This window comes from Bos grunniens, chromosome 5 (assembly GCF_055505025.1).
Source record: "Bos grunniens cultivar Pamir isolate PY7600 chromosome 5, Bosgru_T2T1.0, whole genome shotgun sequence".
NCBI classification, from domain to species: Eukaryota; Metazoa; Chordata; class Mammalia; order Artiodactyla; family Bovidae; genus Bos; species Bos grunniens.
This window is the reverse complement of record NC_141169.1, coordinates 33249314-33265223: the sequence shown is the minus strand read 5'-3', so window position 1 is coordinate 33265223 and position 15910 is coordinate 33249314. Positions and strand designations below refer to the sequence as shown.

Genomic DNA, 15910 nt, shown 5'->3' with positions numbered 1-15910 from the left:
TGCCTCCCTATCAGCACTCAGGGCCTGAAGAGGACCTGGCCTGGCGCCCAAGCCCTCTCCCCTGGTCCCAGCATCTTCCCACTGTGCGCCGGGCAGAGGCCTGAGGTCCAACATGCCTAGGCGCCTGGCCCAGTGCTGGGCGGAAGTTGCTAGGTGTCCCAGAGGTATCCTTACCCTAGTCATGGGGCCCATCCTACCGCCAGACATGGCCCTGGGGACTCAGCGATAGCACAGGAAAAGAGGAGGAGGAGCCAAGGAGGGAGGAAGGGCAGGAATGCTACCCGGCCAGCCTCCTGTGTTGGAACAAACAGTGCCAAGTGCTCATGACTCGTTGTTGTTCATGTCAGAGTACCCAGGTGGCCCCAGTCCCCCCAACGCCCCTCAGTGCCCAGGACCCAGGCTCCAGCACACACTCCCTTCCTGGTATTATTCTGACCGTGGAGGGCACATCAGGAGGGGAGGTGCCCAGTCACGTGGCCAGGCTGGGCAAGACTCAGATCTCAGATCCGCAGGCCTTGCTTCAACCATTTCCTGTCCTGCCCCAGGGGATGTGCAGGAGGCTCAGAGCTGGAACGCTGGCCCATCAGAGCTAAGGAAGAGACCTGAAGGCATCCCCTCTTATTTTCCTAAGGAAAGCAGCAGGAGCCCAGACAGATGAAGTAACTTGCCCAGAGTCACACAACTGCTTAGAAATGTCCGATCCTACTGAATAATTGTTATTAACACTGATCCAGAAGTAGGTGTTTGTCTCCTATTTCCTGGCTAGGGAAAAGGAGGCACAGAGGTTATGTAACCTGCCCTTTTCAAGCTGGTAAATAGGGGCACCAGAATTCACCCTGTGCCCACCTGATTCCAAAGCCCATGGTTTTAGCCACTAAGCCCTACCATTGCCCATGGCACCTCCTTGGTGCTGGGCCTCCCCCACTGCGCACGATGGTAAATTCTGTCTTCAGGAATGTTCCGCCGGCAGGGAAGTCTGAACAATCCTGAGTTAGATGAAGTCCCGTGTGTGTGTCATCATAGTCCCTCTGAACCCCTGCCGTGCTCCTATGCATGGGGACCTCCTGGGATCACGGTGGGGGTGCTATTCAGGGGCTGCGGTCAGCTGTGTGGGCTCTGGAGTCAGGTGCCTGGGTTCAAATCTTGGTTCCCCACTACCAGCTTGTTGTGTGACCCTGGGCTGCTTATAAAGCTCTCTGTGCTCCAGCCTCCTCATCTATAACATGGGGTTGGTGGCAATAGTACCTATCCCATAGGGTAATTTTGAGGATCAAATGAGTTAATTAATAATATGGAGCATTCAAAGCCATGCCTGCTTTGCAGTAACTACTTAGTCAATGGTAACTTAATATAACTTTTCTTTCACGATGGGCAGCTATCACCTGGACACGGTGCAAGAAATGCTGTACTTTGATGCTGTACCTGATCTGATGACCCTGAGTGTCAGCTTAGGGGCTTCTCAGCTAGAAAGCAGTGGCTGGTATGGGTAGGGGTGGAGGCCCTCACCCACCACCTCCTGTCAGGTTTGGACAGGAAGGACTCAGGGTGGGAGAAGAGGTCCTACAGTTAGTTTCCCTGCACAGGGCCATGGCTTGCCCCACCCCCCTCCCTGTCACTGAGTGTCAGAGTCACACTGGAGGGGCAGGCACAGAGCCAGACAGCCACATGGGGACCCGTCAGACCAGTTCCCTTAAGCCACGGCTAGGGTCTCAGGCCAGGGCTGTGTGTGATGGGACTGGGAAAGGATGCATGAGGCAGGGTGAGGTTCTGGAGTGTCAATGGTACCTTCTGTAGCAAGAGAATATACACCACAGACTTGAACTCTGTAGCCAGATTGTCTCGGACCCAAGCCCAGCTTGTCCCTTAGCAGCTGTGTAACCCTAGACTGTCACTTAGCCTCTCTGTGTTTCTGCTTTTGCATCTATAAAATGAAATGATGGCGTTAGTAGGTATCTCTCAGGCTTCTGTGAGATTATTTGATGTGATTAAAGCTCATAATATCACTTCGGATATAAGTACTGCACAAACACTAACTACTTCCATCATTTGGACAGGTTGAATGAAAGCATGCTTTCTGAGTTAGAGAATAGAGCCACCTCTCCCCAAACACGCACTCAAAGAGTAGCATCTCAGGGTTCTCTAAGCTTAGGGGACCCACCAGAGGTCATCCCGACCTTGCCCCTGCCTCTAGATAGATTGGTTTCTGTGTTGGCTCCCAGGCATCAGATATCTCATGTACCCCTGCTGCTGCTGCTAAGTCACTTCAGTCCGACTCTGTGTGACCCTATAATGTTTATCAAAGGAGACGTTCTTCCATACTGTTCCAGCATCAGCTTTGCCATGGTTGTTAAGTCCTTTCTGTATCAAACCTCAGGGTCTCCTGCTGTAACCTGCTTTAATTTTCTCTTGTTCTGGTCTAATGGGAACAGAAAGTGCTCTCTTCAGACCTCAGGAGGTTGATGGATTTCCCCCTCAGCTTTCTAAAGGTGGCCATGGCCTGGGTAACTCCCAGCACTGTCCTCCTGGGACGCTGGGCTCCACGTCCTTACAACATCCACCCACCGCCCTGTGTGTGCACACTCCCTGCCAGACACTTGTTCCCTCATCCGAGCCCCCTCAGCCAAAGGCATCATCCCACAGGTGAGAATTAATAGCTTCACAGGGACCCAGAGTCTCTTAAACACAGACACAATGGGCTGAAACCACCTCACGCCTACTCCCCAGAGACGTCCTCAGGAGAGGATGTGGCCCCTGCCCCGAGCCCTAAAAATCTAAGTTCCCTCTAATCATCAATTCACGCACATATACCTGGTGGGGGAGGGGCCTTGTTTCTGTGCCTCTGACCCCATCTCTCACTCCACTGATCCTCAGCCCCACCTTTCTGGCCTCCCCTCGCATACCAGCCCTCCAATTCTGGGACTGAGGGAGTCAGGAGAGAGCCTGGCAGCCTCCTCCACTCTCTCCCTTACTTTGGGTCCCAGGGGATCCTCCAGTGACCTCATTGTCCTGGCCCCTGACCTTCCCCCTACTCCCCACCTAGCCTCTACAAGCTAGGAAAGGGACAGGAAATGCACAAGTAATTATAGCCTGAGAGGGAAAGAGGGAGGGAGGGTTCCAGCCCACTGGCTCCAAGCAGTAGCTACTGCCAGTGACCTGGGGTGGGGGTGGGAGGGACAGACAGCTGAGCCTAGAAAGACCATGGCTCCCCTGCTCCGTCCAGAGTGCCATCTGGAGCAGCACCCAGGCCCATGAGGCCCCTTCTCAGGAAGACCCAGGGAGGGAGGGGGTGGAGGACAGCTGGGGACTGACACCTAGATTCTCCTCTCACTTCCCATTGCAAGGGGGACCCCATTATCTTGGTGGGCCTTGGTTTTCTCAACTCAGCTTCATATTTTGGTACATTTGGTAAATATAAATGGCTATATTTGGTAAATATATAAATGGGTGAGGTAGGAAGGAGGAGGCAGAAGGTGGTGGTCATTCTACTCAAAAGAATTTGCTCCTAAGAGAGGGGTTCTCCAAACTCTATCACCTGATCCAACTCCACCCCTTTGCCCCGATGGGCCCCCCCACCCACCTGCACACATGTCACAGACACACACCAGAGCTCAGGTGAAGAAAATCTATTAAGTCTGGGTGGTTGGGGAGAGCTTCTCTGCTGTTTTGGATCCTGCAACCATATCCTGCCTACCATCCACCATCTACCCACCCCCCCGCACCCTGCCTCCCACCACACACACTTCTCTTTCCTTCATTCTTGCAGCTCCAGAGATGTTCTTCACTGGCAAAGGGAGCTCCGTTCATCTCACAGTCTCCAAACTTCTCATAATTCTCCCCTGAGCCCCTCCAAGCCAAATGCCAACCACTTCACCCCAGATCAAGACACAGACTCCATGCAGTTCAGTCCTCACTAAGGAGAATGCTGCCACGGTGATGTTTAAAGAATAGTACCAAGCTTACCTCCCCAGCACTTGACCCGACCCCTGTATTTCATACATGTCTCCCACACCACCTGAAGAACACACGAGCACCTAACTCAAGCCACAGGGAAGTGACAAGTTCTTTTCCCCTTCGCCACATTCCTGAATAGGGGGACTTGGGCACCACGCATACCCGCATACCCAGCATACCCGCATACCCAACGCAGTTGTGTGAGACACCCACACTGCAGCCAGGCTGCCTGACCTGCTGCCCACCCCAGGTGTATCCCCCATGCCCGCCGAGCAAGCTGGACTGGTAGCAGCATGCTCGCCCTCCCAGTCGGGGGCCCTCTCCAGCCCAGGGGGGCCTGGCCCTGGCCAGGGAAGGGGATGGGACTCACCCAGCGCAGCCCCTGGATGCAGCTGGGGCGCTGGTGTTCGAGCAGCAGCTGGTAGGAGCAGCTTCGGGACCGATACATCCTCCTGAGCACCATGTTGAGCAGCGTCCCCTCCGGCACCACGTCCGGGAGGCCTCCCAACGGCGGTGCTCCCAGAATCGAGTCGCCCTCTACAGCCAGGCCCACCTGCCAGCGGCCCTCACCTGGCCAGCCCACCTGTGATGGGAAGAGGACGGCAGACAGCCATGAGGCTGGGTCCGGGGCAGCTGGACCAAAGCACGGCTCGGCTGCCCCAAGCAGAAGCACTTCCTTCGAATCCTCTGGACTGGTCAGGCGGAGGTGCTGCGCCCCTGCCAGGAGCCGGGGGAGGGACAGGAAGACCTTCACTGGGGCCTGCCGGTCTGGCGCACTTAGGGGTCTCCAGCCGGCGGCGGCGGCGGCGGCGTACCAGAGATCAGGCCCTTCTTTGGAATTCTGCCCCACCCCACCGACCATGGACCTGCAGGGATCTCCACCAACTCCCAGAATGGAGCTGCGGACTCACTGGATCCCCGAGAAACGCAGCTTCAGCTCAAACCCTTCTTTTCTCCTCCCTCCTCACCCTTGACCAAGCCTCTGTCTCCCACCCCAACTCCCCCACCGTGTCAGCTTCCTCCTCTGCTCCTCCTCCCCTGCCCCCACCCCATCATACCCACCTTCATGTTCCTCCTTCAAGCTCGCACAGCCCTGCAGGCTCTAGCAGAAGGCAAGGGGTGGCGGGAGCACCCGCCCGCCCCACAACGAGCCACTGTGTGCCCCCGGCCTGTAAGTCCCAGGAGAAGTGAGCCGACCAATTCGTAGCTGGAGCCGCTTCCAAGGCAGCCCCAGCCAGGCTGGGTGGAAAGGCTCCTCTCGGGTTGGGGGAGAACTGGGGACTTGGTGGGGGGACAACGTCACCCCAGCCCCCAGCGACAAGGAACCCCGAGCCTCCCCTCCGTCCCAAACGAAAGAGCCAGCTGGCACCGGGCGCTGAAGCGAGGCTGCAGCTGGCACTGATCCGGGCGGGAGCTGTCACACCCCCGGCGCGGCCCGCCCCCTTCCCCTCCAGGGCAGACCGGAGGGGGCGGGGAGGACGCGCCTGGCGCTCGGGTAGGGAAGGGGGCGGGCTCCGGCAGGGGGCGGAGTCGGAGCGCAGGGTACCCGGAGCTGGCGGGAACCTTGGCCTCGAGAAACCCCGGGCGCCGTAGCGCCCCGGGAGTGTGTGCCCGGTAGCAGCGGCGGCGGCGGCGGGGCTGTCGGGGTAGGGGCTGCGGGGTAGGGCCGCCATGCGGCCGGGAAGAGAAACGCAAACAAGGAAACGGGGGGAAGGGGGAAGGGGGTGAGTCATTGCGGCCCCACCCGGGAGGGAAATCCGGGCTGGGGCCGCTTCCCGGCCGGGGGCGCCCTGCCTCCTGTTTCGGTTCAGGGTCTCGAACAGGCTGGGGGAGGGACTGGGCCATTTTCCCGGAGGGAATCCCGCTGCCCAGCCTCCCACCGCAGCGCTCCTCTGCACGCACCCCATCCGCCTTCTCCCCGCCCTACACACGCACGCACACCCCCGGCACGGGTGGGGAAGTTGAGGCTGGAATGGAAGGACGGCGCTCGCGGATGGTGGGGGCTGGAGTCGGGGCCGAGCTCTGGGAGGAGAAGGGGTTAGAAGGCCTCGCCCCCCCGCGGTTCCGGAGTCCCAAGCCGGCTATGTGTGGAGGGCCGTCGCCTCCCTGGGCCTCAGTTCCCACCGCCGCGTCGGTGGCCCAGCGCCCCCTCTTCGCCCTTCTCCTGCTTCTGAGGCGGCGGAGAGACAGTGGCTCCGGTTCAGCTATTCCCCCGGCGCCAGCGGCGAAACTGGTCCCATTCTTCATTGAGGGTTTTGGAAGGAGTCGCGCGCCCCGACCCCGGCTTTCTAGAACGTACCCTCTTTTGGCCCATCAGTGTCCCTTTCCCTCTGCAGCTGAGCCTGCCTGGACAGAGGAAGACACATCTCTAACGTACCATGCCCCCTGCTCTTCCACCGATGATTATTCTCTTGGGGGTGTGGGTGTGGATTTTCATTGTGATTAAAACCTCAATTTCAATGTATCTTTAAAAGTCTTCCCAGGAGCTTATCAAATGTAAGTTCCAGCCCCTTAAATTCAGACTCAGTCTAACTGGCATGAAATGGAAAATCTGTGTTTTGAACAAATACCCTAAAGTTGTCTGCTGGGTTCACACTTTGAAAAATGTTGGTGGAGTTTTAAATGCTCCCTCAGGGAAGACGAGGTTAGGTATGCGTCCTCAGTCCTCAGTCGCGTCTATTTGCGACCCCATGGACTTTAGCCCACCAGGCTCCTCTGTCCATGGGATTTTCCAGACAAGAACACTGGAGGGGGTTTGCCATTTCCTCCTCCAGGGGACCTTCCCAGCCCAGGATGAAAGATGAGTGTCCTGCATTGGCAGGCAGATTCTTTACCACTGAGCACCTGGGAGGGGAGCCTAAAGATGATTCCAGCCCCAAGCCCAAACCCAGCCGCCCAAATGCAGGTAATTTTAAAGAAGGAAGAACAGTTTGGAGGGATTAACAGGCAGAGGTCACCTGGGGAAGAGAGTTGAGAGGGAGTGGGGCTGGGAAGTGAGTTGAAATTTCAGGTTGCTGGTGCCATTGATCTGTCTAGAAGTTGCTGCAGGGGAGTTTCCAGAGATTGCAATCAGAAAGGGGTCTCTGATTTCCTATTCATACTGCCACTACTTTAGGCAGGTGGAAAAGGAGCCAGTGAGTAAGGCAGGACACTTGCGTCCCTCACAGCAGACCACAATAGCCTATAAGTGCCTGGCACTGTTCCAGGTGTTCACAGGTATTTTCTCTCTGCCACCAGCCTGTGAATTAGTACTACTGTCATTACCACCTAAGATGGTGAAGATGAGGCTCAGAGACATTAAGTAATTTGCCAAGGTCACACAGCTATTCAGTGATAGAACTGGGGCTTGAATCTGGGTGGCCTGGCTGCACTTAACCCCCAAGCTATGCTGCACTGTGTGTACATCATATTCATTTTCTGATCCAGACTACATGCCTAAGAGAGGGGGCTACAGAAAGAGAAGCTGAGTATGGTGGGGGGTAAGGTGCCGCTATCCAAGAAAGTCATCAAATGGGACCTTCCAACTTGTTTCTTTATCTCTGAAGAACATGGCCCCCCACCTCCCACCAAGGCAAATGATTGAGCAGGTGTTGCCTTCTCAGGATTCCTGGTTGGGACTGGTCGGTGGAATGAATGCTCAGTAGATTTTTGATGGAGGCTGAGGCCTGGAGGGGGCAGGGGTCTAAAGGAGTGTGTCTGAGGAAGACACTTTAAGCTAGATGGTGAGTCATCATGGGGACAATCGTGCCATGCCCCGATACAACCTCCACCCTCCCCCAACTGTCTTTAGATGCCTGAAAGGTGTGTTAGGACAGATAAATAATAACAATAGTTAGCATGCACCAGGCTCTGTTCTTGACACTTGTTATACATTCACAGGTTTAATCATCACAACAACCCTATCTGATAGGTACTATTGTTATCCCATTTTGCAGATGAGGAGATGGAGACATGGAAAGGTTAACTGACGTGCCCAAAGTCTCACAGCTAAGATGGGGAGCATTGAGTGATTCTCCCCAAGCACTTAGAAATCTGTGTGTGCTTTATTTACCACTCTGCAGTCCTGCCTCTCAGATATACTGACAGCTCCCGCAAAGGCAAAGCCCACATCCAGAGTCCTTTCCCCCACACCTGGGTGCACAGGCTCCAAGAGGTGGGGAATGGGACAGATAGATAATGGAGGCTGAGCAGCTGGGCTCCTTGACACCATCCACCTCCATGCTGAGCTCTCTGCCAGGACACAAGCCTCCTGGAATCATGCCTCCCTATTTTCAGACTGGTAGCAGAGGAAAGCAGAGGCTCCCAGGGAGTAGTCCAGGAGGGTTGATGGATAAGGAGGGCTTCTCGGCCTGCTGTGGCTCTGGGCTGTAGTCCTCATCCAGGCCTCTCTGCTGAGCTCTACACTGGTGGAGCCCACGGCCTCCTGGATCTTCACACTACATGAGTGGAAAATTGCCTTCCCACCCTAGCTGCTCCTCTTCCCACCCTGCCTCTCTCAGCTCCCTGCTCCAGGATCCCCACCACTGCCTAAGCAGGGCACCTCATACCTCGGTCCTTCCTTCTCCCACATCCAGTTCAGTTCAGTTCAATTGCTCAGTCATATCTGACTCTTTGTGACCCAATGAATTGCAGAATGCCAGGCCTCCCTGTTCATCATCATCTCCCAGAGTTCACTCAAACTCACATCCATCGAGTCGGTGATGCCATCCAGCCATCTCATCCTCTGTCATCCCCTTCTCCTCCTGCCCCCAATCCTTCCCAGCATTAGGGTCTTTTCCAATGAGTCAACTCTTCGCATGAGGTGGCCCAAGTATTGGAGTTTCAGCTTCAACATCAGTCCTTCCAATGGAACACCCAGGACTGATCTCCTTTAGGATGGACTGGTTGGATCTTCTTGCAGTTCAAGGGACTCTCAAGAGTCTTCTCCAACACCACAGTTCAAAAGCATCAATTCTTCGGCGCTCAGCTTTCTTCACTGTCCAACTGTCACATCCACACATGACCACAGGAAAAACCATAGCCTTGACTAGACGGACCTTTGTTGACAAAGTAATGTTTCTGCTTTTAATATGCTGTCTAGGTTGTCATAACTTTCCTTCCAAGGAGTAAGCATCTTTTAATTTCATGGCTGCAATCACCATCTGCAGTGATTTTGAAGCCCAAAAAAATAAAGTCTGACACTGTTTCCACTGTTTCCCCATCTATTTCCCATGAAGTGATGGGACCAGATGCCATGATCTTCGTTTTCTGAATGTTGAGCTTTAAGCCAACTTTTTCACTCTCCTCCTTCACTTTCATCAAGAGGCTTTTGAGTTCCTCTTCACTTTCTGCCATAAGGGTGGTGTCATCTGCATATCTGAGGTTATTGATATTTCTCCCGGCAATCTTGATTCCAGCTTGTGCTTCTTCCAGCCCAGCATTTCTCATGATGTACTCTGCATGTAAGTTAAATAAACAGGGTGACAGTATACAGCCTTGCCGTACTCCTTTTCTATTTGGAACCAGTCTGTTGTTCCATGTCCAATTCTAACTGTTGTTTCCTGACCTGCATATAGGTTTCTCAAGACATAGGTCAGATGGTCTGGTATTCCCATCTCTTTCAGAATTTTCCACAGTTTATTGTGATCCTCACAATCAAAGGCTTTGGCATAGTCAATAAAGCAGAAATAGATGTTTTTCTGGAACTCTCTTGCTTTTTCGATGATCCAGCAGATGTTGGCAATTTGATCTCTGGTTCCTCTGCCTTTTCTAAAACCAGCTTAAACATCTGGAAGTTCACAGTTCACATATTGCTGAAGCCTGGCTTGGAGAATTTTGAGCATTACTTTCCTAGCATGTGAGATGAGTGCAATTGTGCGGTAGTTTGAGCATTCTTTGGCATTGCCTTTCTTTGGGATTGGAATGAAAACCAGTCTCAAATTTGGGCTGATTCAACCAGTGGATAACCTCTTGCATCCATCCATTATGCCCCAGTTCAGTTCAGTTCAGCAGCTCAGTCATATCTGACTCTTTGCAACCCCATGGACTGCAGCATGCCAGGCTTCCCTCCATCACCAACTCCTGGAGCTTACTCAAACTCATGTCCATAGAGTTGGTGATGCCCCATCTCCCCTGAAAGTGCTCTAGCCCAATGATGGTCTCTTCCAGCACTTACTCTATGCAGGGTAATCTGCTTACTACTTTAGAGACATCACCTTTTAACCCTCAAAACAATCACTATTTACCAATGAAGACCCTGAGGAACAGAGAGGTGAAGTAATATAGCCAAGGTCACATAGCTAGTAAGTAGTAATGCCAGACTCAGTCTGACCACAAAGCCCACACTCAGTCACAGTTTGGTACTGCCTCCCTGATCACTGATGCTGAAGCTGAAGCTTCAACACTAGTCACCTGATGTGAAGAGCTGACTCATCAGAAAAGACCTTGATGCTGGGAAAGATTGAGGGCAGGAGGAGAAGGGGTGACAGAGGATGAAATGGTTGGATGGCATCACCTACTCAACGGACATGAGTTTGAGCAAACTCCGAGAGATAGTGAAGAACAGGGGAAGCCTGGTATGTTGCAGTCCAGAGTTGCAAAGAGTCTGACACGACTGAGCGACTGAACAACCCTGATCACTACTCTCAGCCTTGCCTTCCTCAGCCATTCCTATGCAATGCCACAAGGATCTTTAATTCCTTCAGCAGCATTTATTGTAAGTGTTAGGAACTCTACCATAAACTGAGGATCTGAAACCAGGCAGATACTGGGCTCCAGGGCCATGGAGCCTGGTGGAATTTTCTGGTAACTCCCTAACACACTAATGTGGTCAGGCCTCTACCCAGCGCAGTGTCTGGCATATAGTGGGTGCTTAATGATTCGGGGGGAAATGAGTTGAAGTCTGGGGGGAGTCAGCCGGGGCCAGCTGTGGGCATGTACCAAGGGCGGGGCGGAAGGGAGAGCAGCTGCTCTTCCAGTTCATTTTGAGGACATTTTATTTCGTCTCCCTCCTGGCTGCTTCCTTGTCTCCTATTCTTTCTTCCTTCTCCTATGCTACAGACCTTGCTCACGAGGCTCAGCTACATCCTTTGAAGTTGTTGGTGGGATGGAGGGCGCAGGTTGGAGGTTGGAGGGCATCTTAGCTAACAGGCCTCCTGTGGGACTATGGAAAAGGGCCAGTTTGGAGACCAGAGGGTGTATGGGCTGTTCTTCAGTCTGCTGCAGCCTCCCTCAGCATCCCCACCATTCTCGCTTGGCCACGGCTTATTGACAATGGAGAGAGACAGACAATTCAGAGAGCCCAGCTCCCCTCACCTACACTCCACCACTGAGCTCTGGAAGGCTGAAAGTCCGCTTGGCCAGGCTCCTGACCCCAAGGGTGGTTCCAGTCCAGTTCCCCCATCTCCTCCCCTCCCCATTCCTGGGGTGGGGGACCAAGGCAGGGAGCTGGAACACTGATGGGCCCCAAGCCAAGCCTTCCTAGGACCAGCAGGTCACAGCCAGACACTCTTTAACTGCTAAGGACCATGGTAGAGTGAGGGGCAGAGGAGAGACTGGCTCTCACTTCTCCCGGAGAGGGAGCAAGCTGGAGAGAGGTCTATGAGGGTGGACAGAGCTGGGGACCAGTGGGGAGCTGACCGAGGCCAGAGCTGGGACCCCACATTTAACTGGAGGTACATTCTGGCTGGTGGTCAAGCTACCCGTGCCTGATGAGGGCAAGGAAACGGTCACTGAACAGGCCTGTGGTGCTGACAGCGGTGGCCAGAGGGCAAGGAGAGGCTGGGAGAGCGAAAGAGAAAGCAGGGGCAGGTCTGGAGCTGTGCTACGGGAGGGAACAGGCCTGCCTAGCGGGCAAGTTTGGTAGTGTTTGAATGTCAGGAGGTGCCTTCCCCCTCCAGCTTCTGCTTCTCAAGCGTGTGTGTGTGTGTGTGTGTGTGTGTGTGTGTGTGTGTGTGTCTGTTACACACACCCAAAAGACACTGCATCTGCCCTTGAGTGATCAGTGCTTTAGAACGGCAGCTCCAGCCTAGTCATGACCACTTCCTCTCAGAGCCTTCTGCTTGGTCCTTGCTCCTGCACCCCTATTAGAGCTTCTAGTCTGCACTTGCCTTTACCTGAATCCACCCCACTCCCTGCCTCTCCCTGGGGCTCACCACCCTCACTACCTCCTCCCCTGGCCTCCTCCCAACATCCCCCACCCTCCCCAAACCCTCATCTCAGGGGCTCCCATCTTCCACCCACCCTGGGCCCTGGACCCTCACTCAGGACGCAGACTCTCCACCCACTTGGCCCTCGCGTTTTAGAGATGTGGCAGGGGTGCTGCAGGAGCCTGAGGGAGGGTTCTGTCTGGATCTAGAGCCCTGGCCAGGGAGAGAGCGAGGCTGTGGGCAACCAGGCAAGCAGGCCAGGCAAAGAAGCCTCTTCTGAGCATCAGAGCAGACCCAACCCTGCCCCTAGATCCCAGTCCGGAAGAGCTGGGGCCAGAGGAAGCTGAACAGTCCAAAGACTTGGCACCAGACCCACTGCCCATTTCCCGTGTCCAGACAGGACACAGCGAAAGGCCAGGGAGGCTGCAAAGAAGGGGTCCAGAGAGGGAAATAGAAAACAGAGGTGACATCCTTCGTCTGAAGGTCTGACTAAGAGAAGGGGCTGCAGGCCACTCCCTCCCCTCCTGGGATCAGTCTTGGCTCCAGGATGGAGGGGCGGCCACCGGCTGCTCAGACTTCCACCGAGCCCCGCCCCAGGCCTCAGGAAGTCCTTCCTGCTCTTGCCTCGGCACCCCCTCCTCTAGGAGCTTCACCTTCAGAGAAATGGAGAGGCAGCAGACTCCCCTTTTAAACCTGCGGCAGGGGGGCATGGTGCCCACCTCATCCCTCCCCCTTTCTCATTCCACCTCTCATTCCACAGAGGACTGGATTCTGATTTCAGATGCAGGCCCCTCCAGGCCCCAGCTCCTGGGGCCTCGGCTGACAGAGCCCCTAGCGTTTGGGTTTTTCACCTGCTGTGCCCCAGCACGGCTCATCTCCCACACAGAACCGGCCTGTGTCAGTTCCTCCTGTGGGGCCCCATCTCCCTGCCGCTGCCGCATGCCTGGCACTCAGCACAACTGCCAATTAGAAATTTCACAGAAGTTGCTTCTTCGCAGTGACTTTGGCGGGCAGGAGCTGGCCGCGCGTTGCCCCAGGCCGCCCGGCTTAGCACAGCCACGGCAGAGGCACAGAGGCCCTCAGAAGAGGTTTCCTGGGTTGAATAGGTCAACTCATCACCCGGCTCCTGCCGTGGGTCCCTTCACCTTCCTCCTGTCTCCCACACCTGTCTCTCCTTCCGCTACCTTTCTACCCAGTTTTCTTGACACACCCCATTCCTCACCCTGCCTCAGTCTATTTCTCACTCATCCTCTGCCTCCTCCCGGAAGTGCCCTCAGATTTGTACCTCAAACCTCTCTAAGGTGCTATCCTGGGTCCCACGCACCGGACTAAGCACAGAACGGTCTTCTTTCTCGTCCCTTAACTTTACCCAGTGCCTTTTACAGCTAGACCAGAGGTGATTCCTATGTGCTGATTGAGCCTCCCTGGTGACTTTCTCATTCCATAAATCCGATCCCTGAACACAAATCTAAAGGATAAATGTGTACTAATCCCTGTTCTGGCCTCTGTCCTTTAGGGAGAGTTGGGGCCCTCCCCTCCAGCCTTTGTAGTCTCTCACTTCCCATGGCTCCAGGCTCTTGCCTTGCGGGGGTTAACTCCCAGCTTTATCTCTCTCTGTCCCCTGACCCAACAACAATCCCACAGTGAAACAGGAAGGAAAAGAGCATTGGAGGACATACCTGTGACCGAGGGGTTCAGGTCAGGAGATGGAGGTCACCAGAGGACTAGAGAGGCGAGTAAGCCGGGGCCCCAGGCCCCTCCTTTGTTGCCCTTCCAAACGCCTCGGCGGCTGTGATCGCTCACACACACCCACATCCTCCCACTCCACATGTGTCTGTCTCTGGTGCTCATCTAGCTCTGGGGCTCAGAGACCCGTTGCTTCCGCTCAGCATCTTCTCACTCAGCATCCTATCCTCTGCATGGACCTCCAGGCTGTCAGTGCACAGGCAGAGGAAGTGGGGTTTCAGTGAGAAGCCGGACTGTGAGCGGTTTCACTCTGGCTGTACAAGATGAAGATGTCCCCTTCTAGGGGCAGAAAGCAGCCACAGTCCTAGGGAGCAGCACTGGAGGAGGGGGAGGCCAAGGTGACCCCCCTGGCTCTGAGTCCTCAACTTAGGATTACTTCCTTCAGCCTGGGCAGCTGGGATGCTCATGATGGGCCTAGCTCCTCCCTGCCGTGAGCCACCTGCTACTCGTCTCTAGAACAGTCCTTTCTGCTCTGTGGTCTACAAGCTGACCTCAAGGGGAAGACGAAGCTGCAAGAGGGCAAGTTGAGGTGTCAGGCACAGCCTCAGGCTACCTTCGCCAGGGTCCTCAGCCTTTAACCTCACAAGGGTTGGGGGTGGGCAAGGGTACCACATAAGGTCTGGGGAGCATCTTGTGGAATTTGCCGGACTTCCCTGGTGGCTCAGACAGTAAAGTGTCTGTCACAATGCGAGAGACCTGGGTTTGATCCCTGGGTTGGGAAGACTCCCTGGAGAAGGAAATGGCAACCCACTCCAGTACTCTTGCCTTGAAAATCCCATGGACGGAGGAGCTTGGTGCAGGCTACTGTCCATGGGGTCGCAAAGAGTCGGGCACGACTGAGCGACTTCACTTTCTTCTTTCTTTCTTTGTGGAATTTGCCACCTAAATACGTGCATGCTGCTGCTGCTGCTGCTAAGTAGCTTCAGTCTGTGCGACCCCATAGACGGCAGCCCACCAGGCCCCCCCCCCCCGTCCCTGGGATTCTCCAGGCAAGAATACTGGAGTGGGTTGCCATTTCCTTCTCCAATGCATGAAAGTGAAAAGTGAAAGTGAAGTCGCTCAGTTGTGTCCGACTCTTAGCGATGCCATGGACTGCAGCCCACCAGGCTCCTCCGTCCATGGCATTTTCCAGGCAAGAGTCCTGGAGTGGGTTGCCATTGCCTTCTCCCAAATACATGCATGGGAGAGTCTTAGCCCAATCTTGGCACAGCTGAATCTCAAGGCACAAGATTGGAGAATGCTGCCCCCTAGAGCCAGGATTAAATAATTCTTCATAGACAGCTGGCCATTCTTTCCTTTAGTTACAGAACAAATATTTATTGAGTCCCTACCTAAGCCCCTGGCATTACACTAGGAACTGGGAATTCAGAAGTGATCATGGCAGGCAATAAGACCTCTAACCATGAGAGTTTTCCATAGACTCAGGGATTTCTTGAAATGTTGGACCTGTGATGGTAAAATCAGCACAGTCCCAGACAAAACTAGAGGAACTGGTCCCTAACAGATAAAGCCCCCCACTCCAGTACTCCTGCCTGGAAAGTCCCATGGATGGAGGAGCCTGGAAGGCTGCAGTCCATGGGGTCGCTGAGGGTCAGACACAACTGAGCGACTTCACTTTCACTTTTCACTTTCATGCATTGGAGAAGGAAATGGCAACCCACTCCAGTGTTCTTGCCTGGAGAGTCCCAGGGATGGGGGAGCCTGGTGGGCTGCCGTCTATGGGGTTGCACAGAGTCGGACGCGACTGAAGTGACTTAGCAGCCTTCATGGAGGTTTATATTAAATGGGATGGCAAGGGTGAGGGTGAAAAGATTAAACAAATACATAAGACAATTTCATGTAGTGATGTCACTTATCACAAGGTGTAAGACAGAGTAGGGGGCTGTGCTGCTGCTGCTAAGCCCCTTCAATTGTGTCCGACTCTATGCGACCCCATAGATGGCAGCCCACCAGGCTCCACTGTCCCTGGGATTCTCCAGGCAAGAACACTGGAGTGGGTTGCCATTTCCTTTTCCAATGCATGAAAGTGAAAAGTGAAAGTGAAGTTGCTCAGTCATGTCCGACTCTTCGAGACCCTATGGACTGCA

The 15910-nt window shown here is 54.5% G+C and overlaps 1 protein-coding gene across 5 annotated transcripts in view; it reads right to left on the bottom strand.

The window, feature by feature from the left end:
* RAPGEF3 (Rap guanine nucleotide exchange factor 3) overlaps positions 1-13936 on the bottom strand; it is a 30233-nt gene extending 16297 nt beyond the window's left edge. For 2 of the 5 annotated variants that reach the window (XR_015163718.1, XM_086399766.1), the window contains exons 1-2: positions 5014-5321; positions 4322-4534 (exon numbers count right to left, since the gene is read on the bottom strand). Coding sequence is in view for 4 of the 5 variants with exons in the window: in XM_086399766.1 (XP_086255892.1) it covers positions 4322-4534; positions 5014-5019 (219 nt within the window). In the remaining variant the exon portion in view is untranslated. Of the gene's footprint in view, positions 1-4321; positions 4535-4624; positions 4829-4862; positions 4943-5013; positions 5322-13756 lie in introns of those variants that run through there. The other 3 variants (XM_086399769.1, XM_086399767.1, XM_086399770.1) reach the window with 3 other exon arrangements.
* Between the last annotated feature and the right edge of the window lie 1974 nt (positions 13937-15910).